The 21,032-nt window shown below is 43.4% G+C and overlaps 3 protein-coding genes across 26 annotated transcripts in view; 2 read left to right on the top strand and 1 right to left on the bottom strand.

The window, feature by feature from the left end:
* Positions 1-21,032, top strand: part of LOC118510461 (AF4/FMR2 family member lilli) — a 197,286-nt gene that overhangs the window by 77,744 nt on the left and 98,510 nt on the right. The window lies entirely within an intron of this gene.
* LOC118510468 lies at positions 1,031-2,442 on the top strand. Of its 2 annotated transcripts, XM_036052326.1 has the most exons (4): positions 1,033-1,145; positions 1,216-1,315; positions 1,391-2,199; positions 2,289-2,418. In XM_036052326.1, exons 3-4 carry the CDS (start codon positions 1,393-1,395, stop codon positions 2,328-2,330), a joined length of 849 nt encoding a protein of 282 aa, XP_035908219.1. In that variant the 5' UTR covers positions 1,033-1,145; positions 1,216-1,315; positions 1,391-1,392; the 3' UTR covers positions 2,331-2,418. The 2 variants fall into 2 exon arrangements, with proteins under 2 accessions (XP_035908218.1, XP_035908219.1); XM_036052325.1 differs by having other exon boundaries at positions 1,031-1,145; positions 1,391-2,442.
* Positions 2,719-4,446, bottom strand: LOC118510467. Of its 2 annotated transcripts, XM_036052324.1 has the most exons (4): positions 4,175-4,446; positions 4,005-4,104; positions 3,121-3,929; positions 2,911-3,031 (listed from the first exon to the last, which is right to left on the bottom strand). In XM_036052324.1, exons 3-4 carry the CDS (start codon positions 3,925-3,927, stop codon positions 2,990-2,992), a joined length of 849 nt encoding a protein of 282 aa, XP_035908217.1. In that variant the 5' UTR covers positions 3,928-3,929; positions 4,005-4,104; positions 4,175-4,446; the 3' UTR covers positions 2,911-2,989. The 2 variants fall into 2 exon arrangements, with proteins under 2 accessions (XP_035908216.1, XP_035908217.1); XM_036052323.1 differs by having other exon boundaries at positions 2,719-3,929.

Raw genomic sequence — 21,032 nt, 5'->3', positions numbered from 1 at the left:
AATTTAAGGATAATAAAATCAAGTTCCGTACGCCCAAAAATCTTGCCCTGTTGCGAAATTTATTACACACACAGTAATACAGATGAACTAACAAAAAAACCAGGCAAATGAGTTTACATTTATCTTGCAGCAGAACGTGAAGTGGAAATGATCATCAATTTACATTAAGCGCGCGCTGCTTGCTCGTTTGTCCGCCCGTCCGAATATCCTCACCATTCGTGCCCTAGTAGTAACCCGCGCTTGTCCGCGCCCTGATAAGAATGCGACGAGAGCATAAACACATTTCTGACATCGTTACAAATTACTTTTTCGGAAGAAACAACAACACGGTGTTGGCGCTACTGTCTGTTGTACCGTTGGTTATGTTGTAAGCGCAGCGTAGTACAAATGCAGAACTTTGGATAATGGGATGATGTGTGTGTGTGGGTCCTGGTTGATGGGTTGCCGTCTGGTTTGGGTAAAGTTTTGTTACGGAAGAAGACAAGATTAGTACCATTTTCACACCACAGACAGGAGAAGCTGTGCTGGTGGACTCTTCTGCCCAAGATGCGACCACAGGGTTGGTGAGGCAAATGAGAATACTTTTACCACACAACATTCCCGACTGTGGAAGGTGTTTATTATGTGATTTTTTTGTTGTGTCCTCCAGTTTTCTCCTTGACGATGCAAGAGTAACTTAATCAAGGGTTTTTTAAAAATAGACGAAAAAAGCAAACACGTTAGGAGATAATTCGTCTAATAGAACTGTTTTCATTTCTCTGTCTGCCAAATTATTCTCCAGTTTTTTTTTCATAAAGTTATTTGAAATTCAGCAGTGTTTCTGTTCCAATAAAAGCTTATGGGTGTTGTTGTTTTTGTACAAAGTGTTGTTCGCTTTAAAATAAAGAAGTCAGCCCGGCGATGTCTTTTCGCGCTAAGGGCGGCACAACATTCGGCATGAGTTTTTGCGGATGTCGTGTTAAGGAAGGGAAAACTGATGCGATCTCGAAAAAAAAAATCCGTTCAGGTAATGAAAATATTTAGCATATTGGTCCAGCAACCGAAGCGTTCACAGTTTTACCAAGCGATTAACAATTAGAGCATCATTTGCGGTTTCATTATACATTCCTTCGTTGTTTTTGGTTTTGGCAATCATCCTTTTAAAGGTACGAATTTCAGCCTTACAATTAAAAAGTGCTACAACTAAAATTCTCATTGAATTTGAGTGTTTATTAGGTGTTTGGCTACGATAGGAGCTCTTGCTTGTTGAAGTGCGCCCGTGCAACATTTTTATTGTCGGTAAATTTGTTTTATTAACGCACCGTGAAAGAATACAGTGAGTTTCAATAGCGGTATGTGCTGAAGCGAAACAACTGAGACACACATCGTTCTTTTTACTTTTTGCTTGCAGATATGAATTCCAGCCAAAGCTCTGTACAAGAGGAAAATGCAAGCAGCGCTATGCAAGCACCTCGCCGCCGAAAAACTACCAGCAACGAAGATAGAGAGCGCGTGGTAACGGCGTATGAAAACGGAGCCACTGCAGCTACGATTAGCGAAATGTTTAATTTGAAAAAACCGACTGTCCATGGTATCATCAAAAAATACCAAACCCAATGGCAAATCGAGGCAAAGAAGCGTGGTGGCAACAGATCTAAACTATTGTCGCAGCAAGCCGTAATTGATGTTCGGAACTGGATCGACGAGGACTGCACGGTGACGCTTAAAGCACTCGCAGAGAAAGTGTTCGAACAACACGGTGTTCGAGTTTCGTCCACAACCATAGCGAGGGAAATAAAAGGATTCAACTACTCTCTGAAGATGGTCAAACTGTTACCGGAGCGACGCAACACACCAACGACTGTCGAAGAAAGGAAACATTACGCTACACAATTTTATGAAATTGCGCGCGGAATTCCGGATAATGGATTAATCTATTTAGACGAAGTAGGATTTAACGTCAGTATGCGTACGCTAAAAGGACGATCGCAGAGAGGAACACCGGCCACCATCACCGTTCCACAGTTAAGGACTAGGAACATCTCCATCATTTGTGCTATGCATCGGTACGGCGTGCTGCTTTACACCACACACACTCGATCCGTAAACCGTGAACGGTTTATACAGTTTATTGAAGATCTAAAGCAAACCCTGCGATCGAAGAACATTAACAGCAGCTACTTCATAATGGATAATGTAGCTTTCCACAAAACACCCGCAGTAAGAGTTGCAATCGGAAATGATAGCGACAAACCTTTATATCTACCACCCTACTCACCATTCCTTAATCCTATTGAAAATCTTTTCAGCCAGTGGAAGAATTTTGTGAGGCGAAGCAATCCTTCAAATGAGGATCAATTGATGGAAGCGATTCGGAATGGATCCAGGCCGCACAGGATTGCGATGGCTACATTTCGAATATGTGGCAATACATGTCCCGTTGTTTGAGGGGCGAAGAAATTTTAGATTAAGTTATGTATAAATATATATAAGATTAGAAAGTATGATTTTAGTTTTAATGTGTAACATATTGTACTGACGATTCTTCAAAAGATGAAATGTAAATAATGCTGCTGGACGAATTTAAATAACATTTCCGTTGGTTTCAATCACTATCTCATCCGAACATGCGATTTTGAGGTGATTAGTACGGCCAGGTCAGAGTGATTATAATTAAAATGCCAATAATTTTTTTCTTACACATTCGGAACGGTATTCGAATAGCATGTTCGGATGAGATAGTGATTGAAAGCAACGGAAATGTTATTTTAATTCGTCCAGCAGCATTATTTACATTTCATCTTTTTAAGAATCGTCAGTACAATATGTTACACATTAAAACTAAAATCTTACTTTCTAATCTTATATATATTTATACATAACTTAATCTAAAATTTCTTCGCCCCTCAAACAACGGGACATGTATTGCCACATATTCGAAATGTAGCCATCGCAATCCTGTGCGGTTATTAGCCTGGATCCATTCCGAATCGCTTCCATCAATTGATCCTCATTTGAAGGATTGCTTCGCCTCACAAAATTCTTCCACTGGCTGAAAAGATTTTCAATAGGATTAAGGAATGGTGAGTAGGGTGGTAGATATAAAGGTTTGTCGCTATCATTTCCGATTGCAACTCTTACTGCGGGTGTTTTGTGGAAAGCTACATTATCCATTATGAAGTAGCTGCTGTTAATATTCTTCGATCGCAGGGTTTGCTTTAGTTCTTCAATAAACTGTATAAACCGTTCACGGTTTACGGATCGAGTGTGTGTGGTGTAAAGCAGCACGCCGTACCGATGCATAGCACAAATGATGGAGATGTTCCTAGTCCTTAACTGTGGAACGGTGATGGTGGCCGGTGTTCCTCTCTGCGATCGTCCTTTTAGCGTACGCATACTGACGTTAAATCCTACTTCGTCTAAATAGATTAATCCATTATCCGGAATTCCGCGCGCAATTTCATAAAATTGTGTAGCGTAATGTTTCCTTTCTTCGACAGTCGTTGGTGTGTTGCGTCGCTCCGGTAACAGTTTGACCATCTTCAGAGAGTAGTTGAATCCTTTTATTTCCCTCGCTATGGTTGTGGACGAAACTCGAACACCGTGTTGTTCGAACACTTTCTCTGCGAGTGCTTTAAGCGTCACCGTGCAGTCCTCGTCGATCCAGTTCCGAACATCAATTACGGCTTGCTGCGACAATAGTTTAGATCTGTTGCCACCACGCTTCTTTGCCTCGATTTGCCATTGGGTTTGGTATTTTTTGATGATACCATGGACAGTCGGTTTTTTCAAATTAAACATTTCGCTAATCGTAGCTGCAGTGGCTCCGTTTTCATACGCCGTTACCACGCGCTCTCTATCTTCGTTGCTGGTAGTTTTTCGGCGGCGAGGTGCTTGCATAGCGCTGCTTGCATTTTCCTCTTGTACAGAGCTTTGGCTGGAATTCATATCTGCAAGCAAAAAGTAAAAAGAACGATGTGTGTCTCAGTTGTTTCGCTTCAGCACATACCGCTATTGAAACTCACTGTATTCTTTCACGGTGCGTTAATAAAACAAATTTACCGACAATAAAAATGTTGCACGGGCGCACTTCAACAAGCAAGAGCTCCTATCGTAGCCAAACACCTAATAAACACTCAAATTCAATGAGAATTTTAGTTGTAGCACTTTTTAATTGTAAGGCTGAAATTCGTACCTTTAAAAGGATGATTGCCAAAACCAAAAACAACGAAGGAATGTATAATGAAACCGCAAATGATGCTCTAATTGTTAATCGCTTGGTAAAACTGTGAACGCTTCGGTTGCTGGACCAATATGCTAAATATTTTCATTACCTGAACGGATTTTTTTTTCGAGATCGCATCAGTTTTGAATTAGTGTATATACGTCCATGTTTGAATTCTCCACATGGCTGTTCTTCTCATGTTTCACATAGTTTTGTTATTATTTTTTTAACCAACGCTGAAAATCAATTATTAAGGAAGGGAAAAGTTTTATTTACCCTTTTTAACGATGTTGGCAGTCACAGCATTACAGCATCTCGTTATGGCTGAAGATGTATATCTGCTGTTTTGGCTGGAGTTGGTACTTTCGGCTGTTTTGGGTGAGTTGGCTGTACAAGAAGTCTTAAGCGTGAAGCATTCCTTTCATTCCAGATCGCAAACGTTTCCGTTGATTATAATTATGGAAAGTTGCGTCCGTACTCATTACGGACTGATGTCTCTTTTATCACTTGTTTTTAAAATTTGTTTAAAATTGTTTTAAGTTTTATTCAGCAAAGGAAGAACATTGATCCATTCAATCTGGAGGAGCGGATGAAAAAAGGTGGAATTTCCGAATAATTCTTCCAACCGTGTCATTAACTAAATCGAGAGCTAAGCGATAACGAACTGAGGATTTCAGGTTTGTTGTCCGTTTTTTTGCTTCTTTTTTTTAGGGATCTTGGGATCACTCGCTCCGAATTTGCTCACTCGCAGTTCAGCGTTGCCCTTATTCCTGGAAGAAACGCTAATCTTGCTTTCAAATTAATTTCACAACGGTCCGCGGGTCAAAATGGCCTCCGAAATCAAAGTCCAAAGAATCGTTGATGAAAGATAATAACCTGCAATCAAATTCATATCACGCGCCAACGCGGTGGAATTAATTCTTTAATGCTAAGGAATCGTGTATGTGTAAACCCCCATCTCACTCACTTTGATTATGATTGATCTGGTTGCCAACGATGGCACGGTAATGGCGGATTAGGCCTTCCACCAACTAAGATGGCAACTGGATTTAAACAGATTTAATTTTTAAAATTTTAAGGAAGTCGGTAACATCTTAACGTTGATGTATATTAAACGTTTCGTTGTAATTAAGCGTTTCGTTGTAATTACGAAATGGTTACTGGCAATCTGGAGCTCTCGATGCAGTTTCAAGGTTTTTGAATAAATGTTAAAACCCTTAGGACACGAAGCGTCGCATGTGGCCTGGTTGCAACACTGCCTCCTCACTAAACCCAAAACCCGAAAGACCCTGGCTATCATAAAAATTTCTTCCAATGAACCTCATTTCAAGAATGACGCTTGTCCCTCAAACGTGCTTCGTTAAACTTGAGCCACAAAAAAGCCGAGCCTGTATGCATCTTTATTGGTTTATTGTTCGGAGTTCTTTTTTTTCTGTTCATGCCGCGTGCATCACCGACCCTCAGTTTCTCATGCATATGTGAGAAGCATTACCGAAAACAGAACCCAAACCGAGCCGAAACCGGCCCGTCGTTCGGTGACTCCAATTTTAATACGTTTGCGCCCCGTTGCCGCTTATGCCCGGTTAAATACTTTTAGGGATGACGACACTATGCCGGTTATGTTTTTATCTTCGTTCTTTCTTCCGTCAACTTTCTGAAACGCACAGAAATAAGCTAAAAACTGAGCAGCTGGAGCTAAGCAGCATACATCTTCCTGCAGATGTGTGGTCTAAAGCGCGCTTGCCCGCGTGTATGCATATTTCGCCGATTCGACCTCGAACCGCTCGGTTTCGACGATTTCTGTTCACATTCGTCAGCGTCCGTTTGACGCCCCGGCAATCGCTCTTAGCACTCACGGCGCTAGGTTGAAAGAGGCGAAGGCAAAGGGAAGAAAAAAGATGTCCCATGTGGTGTCAACATGTTCGCTGCTTCTCATCATAACCTGAACCCCTGGGTTCAACGGTGCCCCCGGAATATATGTATTCGAGCTAGCCCGAATTCGAGAACACAGAATTTCCTGCATGATGCTCTCTTCGGGCCGTGTTTTCCTCCGCCATTATGCTGCCGTTGGTGCTGTAGTTGTTGCTTCCTTTTTCGCTTTTACACTGCCGAAAGTCTACCCGGGAGCGGTTCTCGCGCAGGGTTGACGATATTTTATGTGCCACCGTGCCAACAACGCAGCAGAGTAGTGCGAGATGCGGTGGTGATGTGGGAAAAACCTTTATACCTTCGTTTAACCGTTGTCGGCTGCAGCGCTCCGTTGCTTTTTTTCTGGGAAAGGTTCCTGAAAATAAAAACTCATTCACGCGCGTCACACACATGGCGGTGGCAGCAGCAGGAAGCAGCCTGGAGCAGGATCAAGGCAAAGGAAAATATGCATAAGGGCAAAAATTTTCACTTTGCTTGCCGTACACTCTTCCTGGGAGACCTCTTGAGACGGTCGTCGAAGGAAGAAATAACTCTCAGACGGAGTAATTTTTTTTTTCTTCGTTTCGGAGCTGCCGTTAGCAATTGGTTGATGTTCTAGAAGAAGCTGCTAGTTGAAACCGTTTTAGGAAAAATGTGTAGACAAGAGAAGGAACGAGGTCGTCTTTCAATAAACGAAATCTTCTTGCGGAGCCTTTTTTGATGGTGCAGTCGTATGCTTAAAAGGGTATAACTCTGTGCCAGTTCTCAGAAGCTGCTGTGCTTTTCCTGAGGTGGTCTTTCGGAGAAAAATGCATGTTAAAAGTCCTTTCTTTGAATTGCAACAAAATCCAGGAATTGCAGCACAAATAAAAACTGAATTGTCCAAGTATCTATTTCTTGATTGAATTCCAAACATACAGATGCTCCACACTGAATGCAACACAATTTATCATTGTCAGACAGGGCATTTATTTATCCAGGCGAAATTCATTAATGCTTCCGGGTGAGCTACACCTGTACGAATATGTAATGTTTGATCCATTACTCCAAGCTAACTGATAGTACAAGGTGTCACATGGTCACCCACCACAACCACGAACGAATACCAAGTCACACAGGAGTCCTGGTAGGTCAAAGCGTCTGGTTAGGTTCAATTTACGCGTCTAATGATTTTGCCCTGCTGTCACACATGTCCGCAACTCATGTGTCAAACCTGATTTCCATCATTTGTCTCGTGTCCCAACCAACCAACCGAACCCTTAGCGGGAACAGTTTGATCATCGACACACCACCACCAGGTGCTCGATGTGGTGGACGTGGGCAACATGAAGGAATTCCTTCATCAAGAATGAAATTCGCTCCTTCCAACATGACGTCCGGCGGGAGTTATCCAAAACATGCGCCAGAGCAAACGATACATTCTTTGTGCACCCGGAACGTTCCACCAAACGCCTTTGATGTGGCAGAAGAAGTGGGCGAAAAAGCGCTCCAGAACTCGGCTACTCCTCCTGTCGTGTGCGAGCTGTGAAGAAGTGTTCTACGCGTGATTGTCATCGCGCTCGATGCTCCGCTGGGACCGCTCCACAATCAAATGCATATTGCTCCCAATCCGGTTGCTGCTGGGGAATATATCATGCAAATGAGAATCATTTCTCGCACCCGAGTAAACCCGTGAATTGTGGGGAATTCCAAGAAACGGCGCAATAGAAGGATGGTTCGGGACTTTATTTTTCCTCCCCCCTTAAGTTGTTCCTTGTCAAAACGCGCTTCTATGGGGAACGATATTGTGGTTACAATTTCCCTTCGGAGATCGATTACCAGACGTGTACTGTGAGGAAAATCGTTAAGACTCTCGACTGTAGCCATGTTTGCTGACATTTTACATCACAAAACACGCATAACAATGATGGGTGGAGTTTGTCAATTTAATTTCAATGTTGCGCTTTGTTAGCGATGTGTTGGAAGAATCAATTGGAAAAAGAAGTTGTTCACGTGTTGAAGAAATTAAATCTTCAAGATGAATCTATGATTTGGTCTTTTTCAAGAAAGACTCGTCTTACTTCACATACAAATTAGATTGAAAATCGTTTTAGATCAAAGTGACTGCAAACAACTTCTCTCTTGGTGGGCCCAAGTTGCTTATCATTTATCATCCGTCTTTACCTTGCACGACACGTGCCACGTTGTGACATCACACGGAACCGGGAGCGATCAAATAGCAGCATTCCCATGAACAATCGGATTTGATCAATGGGGAAATCTGAACCTCCCCCAACGCGAGACAGCAAAGATAAATCATGAAGTCTCTCAGCTCAGCCATTGGATGTGTATCGATTCCCCACATCGACAGTCTATCCTGAGCCCTGGCGCGTTGTGCCAATTTTCTTAAAAAAAAGGATGCTTTCTCAAATTATGTAAACATCTGAGTGATTGGGCAAACGATTGAGTGGAAATCATCCATATGCGTTTCCCAATGCGGCGTTTGCCCGCATTCTTGAACCGAATCCTAATGGATCCATTTCGGCACCAAACCTTGACCCGGTGGTCCTTGCACTATTGGGATGAAAAAGCAAACCGCTTTCGACCTATTCCCATGTCCGAATCACAACTTCTTGGTATTAGTAAACGGTAATGTCGTAAACTACGCTTCATCAATTTCCAGCTTGTTCTTGTTACCAAAAATAAAAGCATGAAAATTGGGTCGATTCGTCTCTTTGGCCCCCTGGTATGCCACACTCACACACACACTTTACTATTCCGATCGAGAAATCTACGGCCATCTTTAACCGGCCGAAGGTTTATTTAGCTGGCCTAGAAAGAGGCCTAACTAGGCGGTGCTCTCGCTCGACTGCCCGCAATCGATTCCCGGCTGGCGTAACGGATGGGCATCTGTTTTCCATCAATTTGGCACTTCTAGAAATGGTCGTTGATATGTTTGGGTCTACCTTCCCGTAACTGTGTCGTGTCGTGTGTTGGTTGAGTCATCGAGCTAAAGTCATTTGAGTGGGACGACCGGTGCGTGCTTTGAGGGCGAAAACAAAAAAATCAATCTTACGAGGACTCCGCTCCGATTATTGCCAAGAGGAAGTAATTGTTGAATTGTTACCCTCCAAATTCAATACAACGAACGCCATATTGAACAATTGTGCAAACAAAATGGATTCGTTTAATTACAAAAGTTTAGCATAAAGGAAACCTCTCTCGCTCTCGCGCTCTTCGAAATCGCTGCTCGCGATCAGTACAACAATCCATCAGTAATCCACCGTCGTCATCATCATTCTTATCATCACGACGGCAGCCATTTTTTCTTCCACCGCACCATGGAAGGAATATCCCGAAAGTTGAGTAATCTATATTCAAAGTGTCTCGTGTCGCGGTTGATTGCGAGCAGAATGAAATAAACGACCGCAGGCAACGATCGAGAAGATGGTGCCGTGTCCTTTTTGTTTTTCTTGGCTTTTCCGAATCTGCTGCGTCTTATGCTGCGGATGTTGGTCAAAGCACAGTTTTTGTTTGCCTTCCTTGCGGGTGAGATTGTTTTCAGGGTGCAGATTTGCGATTGGATTTCTTTGTTGTGCTGTCGCATAAGTTCAAGCTTTTCTACCCGCCAATGTAAACTAACTAGCGTCTTACGCGGATAGTGCTGGTTTGACTCGGCGTGTGGCTCGTATTAGCCGACGCTGGTTATTAGTGGCACAATGTAGCAGCAAGCAGCGTGGAGTAGCGCAGAAACAAGGTGATCAAACTTGAATGCAATTTTCTCCCGCATTATCGAGATGTGTTTATGCACACGAGCATAAAAGTCGTCTGGTTCGTGCGCTTATCACACGCTGCTCGCCCACGAGTGTGTGGATACGTGAAGCAGTTCAGCCATCTAATACAAAATTCAATTTCAAAGTCACAATTACGGCCAGCAGCGCGTTGTACTACGCATCATTTCGCTGAGCTGGAAAATCTCATTCGGCAACGAACGAACGAGGGCAAAATTGATCGAACACAAACCAAAAGGATGGCGACGCATGAACTTTCATATTTTTGTACGTTTGCATATCGTAAAGCGGCTGCATAACAACCCATCCTTTCTACAGTACACAGTCAACTACACAGTGAAGTCAATTACTACCGACCCTGGGCTGAGGCATGGTTGGGATGAAAATGAGAAGAAAAATTAATCGTCTTGGCACACTGTGTGATTCCACTTAGCGCGTGAAGCTGTGCGCCTGCATTTATTATGGAAATATATCCGTCTAATTTTCCCCCCTCTTGACGCCTTTTCCTTATGCGGCTTCGTTGCCTCTTTATTATTTTGTTATCCTTTTTTGTCTCTCTTCCACGATCTCGGCAGTATTTGCCAGTGTCCTTACTGGCTGCTGATGAGATAATATAGCGTAGCTTGTTTTGTTTTACCTTCCCTCCGGGGGGAGTTTGCTGAGGTCTTTTTGAACACCGGGACCAAACTTATTGTTGTTTGCTTTATTTTGTATGGGTTTTCTTAGTAAATTGTGCACCAATCTTGAGCTCTGTTGGTGCGTGTGCCGTGGTATGGACAAATGGAAACAATAATGTGTAACAAAACAGAAACAGGGCAATTCGTAGAAAATCTCCCTTTCCGGAAAAGTCATTTGGCGTGCAATGTTTGAATAGTATTTTGGCTGAGCACAAGAAAATCAAACAGTTGATAAAGCATAGACAGTATTTAAATAGGGAAAACACCATATTACTAAGAAATTTTTATCTTCAATTCATTCTTCCGAAGTTCGGGGAGAAGTGACGCTAGAACAATAAAAGGCGAATATGGACAAACGTTAATATTGCTTCGATAATGGCGTTACACGCAGCTTTTTAATTAGATGTCATGTTCAGCAAACATTAAAATATTCTGCCCGAATATTTGCTTCAATATAGACTACCCCGCAGCAGTTGAACATGCGGTCATAATATTATGCAAAGTGTTTATCGTTTATTCACCTTTCGCTCTGGATGTGCTATGTGGTGCTGTGCGTGTTTTGTCCCCATCCACGTCATCATCATCATCGGCGTCGCAGATTCAATCCATTATTATCGATTTTGCGTGAATTAATTTCTAAGCCTGAAAGACTTGAACTTCTGCTTCAAGACAGACGGAACACCTAATCACGTAAACCTGTGTATCTGGGGCGGACATTGCGACTGCCGAATGGCCACCGGCAAAGCTGAAACCGGTTAAACGTCTGCCTGTCCGTGGACCGCGGAAAACGCCCCGTCCCGAAGCAATAGAAAGATCGATTGATCCGGAGGCGCACAGAGAGCAAGAGAAGAAAGGGAAAAAACAGATCTCCATTAGGCCTCCGAGCCTAAAAGAAAGGAGATCGGGCAGGGTTAGCAATTTTTCAACATTACAAACGAGCCGGACACATTCGCACGGGGCACGGCGGGCTCTCTCGACATCGGTTGATGCTTTTCACTTCTTGTCATCTTTATGTTACCGCAAATCGTGGTAGGCAGCAAAGATGAGGCCGCGCTAATATATGCAGGTGTGCCTTGAAGAACGGTGTAGGAAAAAAGGCCGCTTAGCCGGTGGACGTGTGGCTAAGTGCGTGACGTGCATGCGTGAGTGGAGTGGTGGAACGATTATCACTTTCTATTCAAAGAAAATAATACGAAATCATCCCGCAACAGCTCTACACATTATATTGTACGGAACCAGTTGTGTCATCGATCTCTTCTAGAATCTCAGCTGCGGCTGTTAGGCGATCAGGAATATGGTAAACTCACACACCACCAAGCCTTTGCTGTTGGTGCGAGTTTTATACGGCTCATAAAATTTCACTTTAACAAGATGAACGCTAGACTAACAACAACGTCAGGATGAGTTCAATAGACAAGAAGGGACGACGATGCATATTTATTCGGCTACCTCCCGGTGAGCCAATAAGGAAGGATAACCTCGAAGGCACGCGTAATTGATGGGTGATAAACTGGCGAGCGGTCCCTTGTTCGGATCGGATCGTCACAGGAAATCTCATTATGAGGCACCACCGATGAGCAGCGTTTCCAAGCATCAAAATGTGAGGAATCAGGTGTTAGTGGCAATGCCATCCTCCCCAGAAAACATGCTGCCATGCTAAGGGGTGCGATCATAACAGCGTGTGGGATGTGCGGGATGGGAATGGGATTAAAAAGAATAAAGCAGTAGAAAACGAAACGACAAGGGCAACAACCTCTTCGCATGTGCCGAACTCTCCTAACACAGCCCATTATGGAGAAGATGATGGTGCAAGCGTGTCGCTTGTGGAGAATGGAGCCGCTTGTTATCGATGTGTGTGCCTCCCTAAATAATGGAGTATCGAATTTCCATACACTCCTGGTGGGCATATGGGGGACATCAGAGGTTTTTGGATGTAGCGATGAAGAGATTTTTGTTTTGAGTACGAAAAGGATCCAATCTCGTTAGCGCCTTTGTTCGTGTTTAATTATATCACCCAACGTATGTTGTGAAATGTTTCCCAACTTGGAGCGCACGGCAAATCTTTTAATCTTCCCTTGCCTTGATGAGTTCTAAATTGCACATCTCTAGAGCACTTTCTCGGTACGGTTGTGTGCAGTTTATTGCAAATCGTTAAATGGGTAATCCTCAAAGACTAGACATAAACCTAGACACGGACCGTGATTTACGACATTTGTTCATAGTAGCTCTTGCAAATAGTTGAGCTTTATCGCTATGTTTTATTACAATACTTCTGAAGTTTCAAGTTGTTTCCCTATAATGTTATCAGCTCTCAGAGACATTAGAAGGACTTGAAGTAAATTGCTCCTAAATCTGTCCTTTTTAAGCCTGTTATTCCTTCGTGGCTTAATCACTCTTTTAAATAAATCCTCGATAGGACGTTCCTGATGGGACTTGATCCCAGGTCCTGCCGGGTGAAAACCTTCGCCGCTATCGTCGGAGAATTCTGTTACTGCTCTGCATAAATGAGAACAATAATTCAGAATTTAGCCTTAATGCTAAGATTTCATATTCAAATCCTATTTAAGCCTAACCCAACCGTTCAATATTAAGTCTTCCTTGCTTGCAAGATGTTCGCAACACAAGTTTCACAGATGCGGCAACTCCATTTTAGAAAATTGCATCAACGCATCGACAAACCTCGTGTGCAACTTCCGAAATTGCTTGCATAATTCTACGCTGCAATGAATAGCAACGATGATTGCCGAACGCCTCACGCTGAAAGTTCGTCCTGTGCACACCGGAAGAATGCGTAGAATTTGTTGAAGATCTGCGCCCTGCCGTTTGGGGCATGCCTCGGCTCGGGAAGCTCTTTCTCTCATTTAGTAGGCGGCATATTTACCTTACCTTTAAGGTTGAAACAAGCTTCCCAGCCGGATGGGAACTTTTTTGCTCGGTGCCAACAGTTGAAAACAAGGGCGATGAACGACGGCTTGCAAGAGAGAGAGAGAGATAGAGAGAAAATGTTTCCGCGAGGAAAATTACCCGTTCCGGACGGAGCCAATGATCTGGTGAACGAGCAACATTTTTCAATTACGGTGTTTTCATTAAACTGTTTTCGTAATTAAAAAAATATATGCCTTCCCCAGGGCACCATTTAAAGTTGCAGAAGGGGAAGAGTTGGAAGGTTGTTTATTTTATTCATTTTTATTCCATTTTTATATATCTTGAACACATAATAGTAAACTTTTATTCATAATTTTCTAAATCGCTGAAGTTTTCCCCACATCACGAAGAAGTTTATTTACGGACAGCTGCGATGGCTTTCCTTTCCGTGGGTCGGATGCATGTTGCAGCTCTCAAAACACCATGTTTCATCATTCATGTGTCCCTTTTTTCGCCGACCATCGGAGGACCCTACAGAAAACTCACATCCGGTGGGAGCTATTCACCTCGCAAGAAGATGCATAATTTCAAAATTTACACGCCCCTAGTGCTCAAGATTTACTTCGTACGAAGTTATGTTTTAGTTGCACTCAGCAATAGATTGGCTTACGGGGAACTTACTCCTGGTTCCATGTTTCCCTCCACCCCATAATATCCAGGTTGAAGAATCAGCAGAGCAAAAGGTCGGCTGGCACCGTCTCTCTCTCTCTCTCTCTCGGCCGACGGGACAGTGCCGGTGTATAAGCTCATAAAAATTGGATACCGCAACAAACTACCTTCAACAAAATCCTTCACACTTCAATGTCCTTTGTGTCGTCGTTATTGCTTCTGGGTTCGCGTGGATACCCATTTATTTATGATGGGTCACAGGGAAAAGTTATTTTCTCTGCTCCCCAGTTCCCCCAAGCGCCTTGCCACCTCCCGGAGTTACGGGGCAGAAAGAAATACTGTTGAACCGATGATGGAAAACTTGAGCTGGTTTTCCTTTTCTCCCTGGTGCACACAGCTGAAGCAGAGATATCGTTGCTTAAGCTGGGTTGGATTTTTCCACCGAGTTTTTACACAACATTCTGTACATTTCACGGGTCGACTGCAGGGGTGGCATACCTGCTCCGCTGTCGGAACCCCGTCCGGCTCACAGACTGTCTTGCTGTGCATATTTATGAATTGATCGAATACCGTACACCGTAGGAATCATAATTTTCTGCTTAGCCGATTTGCATTTGCGGTGAGCATCAGTGTGGTTCCGATTTTTTTTTGCGTTTTGTGATGTCTTATGGTTAGTTTTTTTTTTGTGTGGGTAGTTTGTATTCAGTTCACCTGTTTTGAAGAATGTTTCAGGAAGTACTTTGCAAAATTACTTTACGACACACTTTAATCTTACACCAATTTTTTCTCTCTTTTTGTCTACTTTTAGGTAAGTTTCGCAGTTCACGAACAACAACCTTGTTAAAAAGGTGAAGAAGTATCTACTGGATATCTGTAATTCACAAAATTACATCGTCAAACCAGCATCCCATTCCTAGATCAATAATAAATCCATGAAGCGCAAGGATTTCACGTAAAAAATATGTATATATATATATTTAAAATGCAAAAATTAAATTCCGTCAATTACAAGTTCAGTCAACTGTTACGTTTACGATTATGCTTATTAGCGGTAGCAAAATTATTATTCACCATTAACGTTAAATTATTATAACCGACCCGCTAGCGCTTCGAAAACGGGCAGGACAATTTTCATATCCCATGGCCACACACAAAAAAAGGGTACCCCCTCGTCGTTGTTAGAGATCTTTCGGTTCGATGCTTTTATCGATGGTAATTCGCGGTGTTTCGAGCGCATAAAAGCCAACTTAATCGAAGGGAAAATTTCATTGCCGCGCTCGCGAGCGAATTGTAAATTTATTCCGCCCGATGTTAATTCCAAATGCCTGTGCGCCTCGCTCACGTGTTACGGTGCCAATTGAACGTTAACCAAATGGTTTGGCGGATGTGGAGACTAAATATTGCAGTCTAAATTTTCGAGCGCATGCCCGCATCCGTCGTGTGCCCGTTGCCAAGCTCCAAAGCCCGAAATGCGTTCCCGCGAATGAGCGAGATCAATAGTGGCTAAAATAAACATATGAATCTGTAAGAGCAGAGGCGTTGTCGTACCGAGGCCGAGGACGCCGTTGACAGGGCGGACAAGAGAAGAACTAATATTTAACGACCAGCCCGCAATCGTTTACAGTTTTTCACCGGAACAAACGATCTCGTTTGTGGTGCAGCCAGAAGTTTCTGACGGTGGTCCATTCCGATGAATGAGACGATAGTTAGCGAAAATGTTGTTTGCCCTGTGTTTGCAAGCATTTTGAGAGAAATTACATCGAAATGAAGTTCATAAAATGGTCTCCCCTCTATTGTAACTCGTCAAATTAATAGCCACACGTTGGATATTATGGTTGGTGGCGGTTTAGGTTCATGTTTTTGTGCCGCTGTCTAACAGTGAATTCGGAACCTGTGTGTTGCTTGCTGTGGTTGAACGACAGGAGGAAGGAGAACAACGCGGTGGTAACGGCACATTCTGAACATGATAAATTTTCACGCAATGACCGAAAATCTAATTACACCTAATGCAGTGAGAGCTTTCCACATTCAAATACTGGGTCATTGCGGTTCTGTAGGCTCATTAACGATCACGGTCGTGCCCGGCACGTGGACCTGGCGGAGGACGGATTAGATTTATACATTTTATAACCACACAGCTTGGTAAACAAAATTCGTCAAATCCTCGTCGTTGTTCGGTGTGTTGTTGTGCTGAAAAGCGGTAACATTATTATTATTCCCGCATGCTCCATTAACGCTCCGTCCTGGTCAATGGCGATGGTAGCCATTGTTGATGGAGATGTGACGCTAACACGATCGGAGCCTATGTGTTTTGTAAATATTACACCGCCTGTGATGGTTGTCATTAGGAGGTGGCGTAATGACAGGTTTGGGAACAGGTCAAATCCAACTCGGAAATGGTTCCGACGCGCAGGCAGAATAGGCAGCTATGTTTTCCACATCCCTATGCAAATAATCGGCATGTATTCATAAGAGCTTAAGCTAACTGAAGGAGGAGTACGCGTATCAAACGAAGTACCTCCCTTTTAAGGATGGCCGGGTACTCTCTGTAGCTTCAACACGCTTGGGTATTGATTGTGTCAAATTGTCAACCATACAAAGTCGAACACTATTGCTTTTCCTTTTCCCGTCCTTTCTCTATCTCTTGTGCCTTCTCTCTCACTCTCGTTGGCCGAAAGTGATGGCTTTCGAATTTAATCAATTTGTTTGCTGTTGATTGTCTACACTTCCAGCTTGATGCTTCCTGTGCCCTGACAACACTCAGTGGGAAGTTTCAAATGCTAATAGAATTTTAATGAATCGCCTCTCTCTCGCTCTCCCTCCCGTTGATCGTTTGTTTTGAAGCGAGCTACAGAATTTAGATTTTAAGAGCCTTTGAAAAATGATTAAAATCGTTTCATTTACGGCACTCACTCGCAAAACCTCACCATTGGTTTAAATAATGTTAATAAAACAGTGGCCAAAGTGGTTCCTTAATTTGCAATTCTTCATCGGAAGCGATTGCACACCGTGTCAGGATGGTTTATTATCGCCTTCTGAACTTTTGATATGATTCCTTCGAAGCTGGAAGAACTCAAAAACAATCTCTCGGTGGGGCGTAGGATGGATGTACGTGATTCATAATCCACATGCACGTTACAACTAACTTCTCCGACAGCTCACTAGTTTACGAAGAAGGATGTGGCATTCCACTTCCCTTACAACTTCTTGCACGTGTTGCATCGACAAGTCCTGTGCACTTTACCCGGATAGATATTTGAAAAATGACTTCTTCTGACATGTTTCTAGCGCTAGCTTTAAGCACCCTTAAACCACTCGGTTACAGTTTAAATCGAGCCAAATAAGCAAGGAGTGGTAATTCGAGTGGGCTACCAGCACACCAGCTTAAAGTTCTACGTCCTCCGTTTCGTTCTACCAACGCAAAATGGCTGCCAGAACACAGGCGAACGGGAAGAAGCGCAATTGGTATGCAGAAGCCGGTGCATTTTATTATCAATCCCGTACGTGGTCAGAATTCCATTCAAACTAAATTAATTAGACGTGCCTCGATCGCGTCCCACCAGTGAACAGGCAGTGAACAATGTAGCGCGCACACACCACAGTGTTTGCGTTTTTGGCGCGTTTTGTTAAACTTCCATTCACAGTTGCTTCATTTTAAGGCAGATTCGTAACGTGGTAGTGTGCGTTGCGTCAGTGATTAGACTGCACCAGCCACTGGCCGGTAGTAGAAGTGCCTTCTCCCCGGGGTAAATTTAATAGATTTCGGATTGAACGCCGTACTTGTACTACCGACCGAAGGCGAAACGTACACAACACAACACTTACCCGGATTTGGCTTCGCTTTGAAGAACCACGTTACCATTTGCGGCACCGAAAGAACACGGAACGTGACCTGGGTGGAAGGGGGTTGGGCGAAACGGTTTCGGGATTGGCGTCCCAAGTGAAAGAAATGACCACCATTTTACGTGATTTGTTTCGTGTAGTAGCAACATTGCTATGCGAGCTGCTCGTGCTTCTTCCCAAACGGATCGCTGCTGGTTCTGCCCGCAAATGTATGTGTAAGGTTCGTTGCCACAATTCGTTCCGGGCGCTAAATTTACCTCCCACCGTTTGAACGATGGTATGTGTTCTTGTGGCCAGAGCCAGAGCACAGGAGCACTAGACTATCGACGAAGGTAGAGGGGCGCACTGATGCATACGGATGCACCTCTGGATAGACGTCTCGGGAGATTTTACTTTTGAACGTACCGAGGACGTCATGTTCGCGCTTCGAATAATTTACAATCAATTATTATCAATTATTTATAACTACCTTAGCACATTAATGGGCAGCACACCGATGGCAGGCAAGTCATAGGGGAAATGAAGATGTAATGCTGTAATGGACTGAGTGAGCTTGCAGTGCACGTTGTTTAATTCAGGAAGGAAAGGTAATCACCGTAAGCTTTGAAGCTCATCAAATTATTTAGCTTTTTTGTTAAGTTAACCGTATGCGATCTGGGTCGATTACCAAATTTCTTAGGTCTAATCGGACTTCACCGCCTTATTTTACTTACTTTTCCCTTGTAGATGACATCAAATCTTTCCACCCTGAGGGAGTGTGAAATTCGTACTTTCTCTCCTGCTATCACTAATTATCCCATCTATCGTGCTAAAACAGTTTGTACATGGCCTACAACAACTTTTGTTGGCACGTCTACTAGTGGCGGAACAATCTGTGTGCCCTTCATTTCTTCCGCTATTGTTCCATGCAAAAGTAGACCTTAACCGTGATAGCGAATCGTGTGAAAATGGACGACGGAACCATGTCGTAAAAGAAGCGATTAATAATCTAACGAGCCAACCCAGTCAAGCAACGTCACAGACGAAACGTGCGAGTGGCGTATCCCAAGCGCCCCCCGTTGGTTGATGTGGGGGATGATTCTGAGCTGCCGTAATACATCACGCGCTAGCATGCGCTCAATTCTCGTTAGTCTCGTGACGAATGGAAATTAGAGACATCAGTTTTCACAAGAGTTCATTAGATTTTATCACTTTCTGCGGAACTGTCTGTGTTTACAGAAGCCCGGGAGGAAACGCATTCCGTCCATGTACCTCGACGATGTGGTAGGTGATGTCTTGCAGTAATTATCAAGTTCATGCATTATTTAGTAATGTACGTAGCTTACACTGTACGGTAACAGACGCAAGTAAGATATATTGTATGCTGTATAACGAGGTTTATAAGCACATGTATAAGAATGCACGATACATGTTACGGTTAAAGTAAAACTATTGCTTCATAGTGGTCTGGCAACCCCTCTTTTTTGGGACAGCCAAATGGCTCATTGCTTCCTACTTTTATCATTATCTCCATCTCAATATGGCACAAAATTGAAACGAACTCACTTGATAACCCCACGTACCGTCCACGCCACGCGTAACAACATCCCATGATGCCAAATTGAATGATTGCTGCCGTCCGGTTTCGCAGCGTTAAGTGAGTAATGGAGCGCAATTGGTCGAGTGTCTCTGTGTTTGTGTGTGGAACCAAGAATTGCTGTCTCCGGTTCGGTTCGGAACGTCACTTCAAACGAGTGAGTGGGAGGATGACCACCGACCATCGATGCTGGTATCTTGCATGCACGATAACTTGCACGACATGCTGCAATGGTTGGCTTTTTTTTGGGGGAAGACACTGCGAGTGGCAAAACTATGAGCAGAACGTGCGGTCCGTATGGTTCGGGTGTTGGAATTTGACACAGGCCAGCAGATGTTGCGTTCATTACCAATGCAAAACGAATTGAGCAAAGGGTCGGGCCCGAGCTGGCTTTGACATTTGATTTGAGAGATTTGATTAATCATCTTTGACACGGACCATCGACACGGACAAGAATATGCTTTCATTTGGCTCAGCCTCTCAGATCTCAGATGTGTATCACATAGTTGCACGGTTGGTTTTGGGATGCTTTACAGTTGACACCTCTAGAATTAAATTAACTATACGCAATACATTTACTTATGAACATTACGCTTAAAGTGTTTAAATTAATTAACTCCAACTTTCGCAACAACAAAAAAAATCGATTCGCTATCGACTCTCCGGCCAGCGTGGAGTGAGACTTTTATATAACCCACCACATCACAGAGGGCCATTTACCATTACCAAATCGATAAATTTGATCCGACAGATGTCCCATTTAATTAGCTTTCACGTATCAGTGGGCCTTTGGGTTGCATACGGGTCGTCAACCGATGGCGATGCATTCCCGGGGTCAAATGTCACTTCTAATAAGCCTGTCACTTACACGCGGCGGTCTAAAGCTTTCCGCTGCTTGGCAATGTGTTCGGTAGGGAATGTTTTGCAACCTGACGAATCGCGCTACCGAACTTTGACGCCTGAGGTTGCCTGTGACATTGAGGATTGATACGTGCTGTTGTGTGCGTGGAGGATTTAAACTGTTGTTGCGAACTTTAACAAAAACCCAATCATGCTTGTAAAAATCTTAATGTACATTATAATATAATAGCTCAGACGTCAGAGAGTCAGTGTCAATGAACTGTTACTAACGAGATTTTCAACACCTCGACCCATTCTACAGCTACTGGTCTTGCAGATCTGCATATAGCCGTACCACTGGTTGGCTGCTACACCGTTGTCGTTGTCTGGACATCAGCAGTCCAGTCCAGTGCGCTAGACCAGTGTTGTCTGGCACATAACAACTCAATTGAACCTGAGGTCAAATAAATTTAACAAATTCAATTCCACCGCCCCGTGACGTCGTGTCTGTTCGTGTAAGGGCACTAGCCGTCAGTAGCGTGATAGTGATAGTGCATTGGGTATGCGGATTTACTTTACATTAATTTAATTTAGTTTTTACTATTGTATTCATCAACTTTACAATATTGAAGCACAACTTGAAATTTAATTTTTGGAATTTTTTGAAATTCATTTTCTCT

This window comes from Anopheles stephensi, chromosome 3 (genome assembly GCF_013141755.1).
Source record: "Anopheles stephensi strain Indian chromosome 3, UCI_ANSTEP_V1.0, whole genome shotgun sequence".
Classification (NCBI taxonomy): Eukaryota; Metazoa; Arthropoda; class Insecta; order Diptera; family Culicidae; genus Anopheles; species Anopheles stephensi.
This window is presented reverse-complemented; position numbering and strand designations above follow the sequence as displayed.

Coding starts and splice junctions, on each gene's coding strand:
- LOC118510468 (XM_036052325.1), top strand. CDS start 1,393: ATGAATTCCAGCCAAAGCTCTGTACAAGAGGAAAATGCAAGCAGCGCT.
- LOC118510467 (XM_036052323.1), bottom strand. CDS start 3,927: ATGAATTCCAGCCAAAGCTCTGTACAAGAGGAAAATGCAAGCAGCGCT.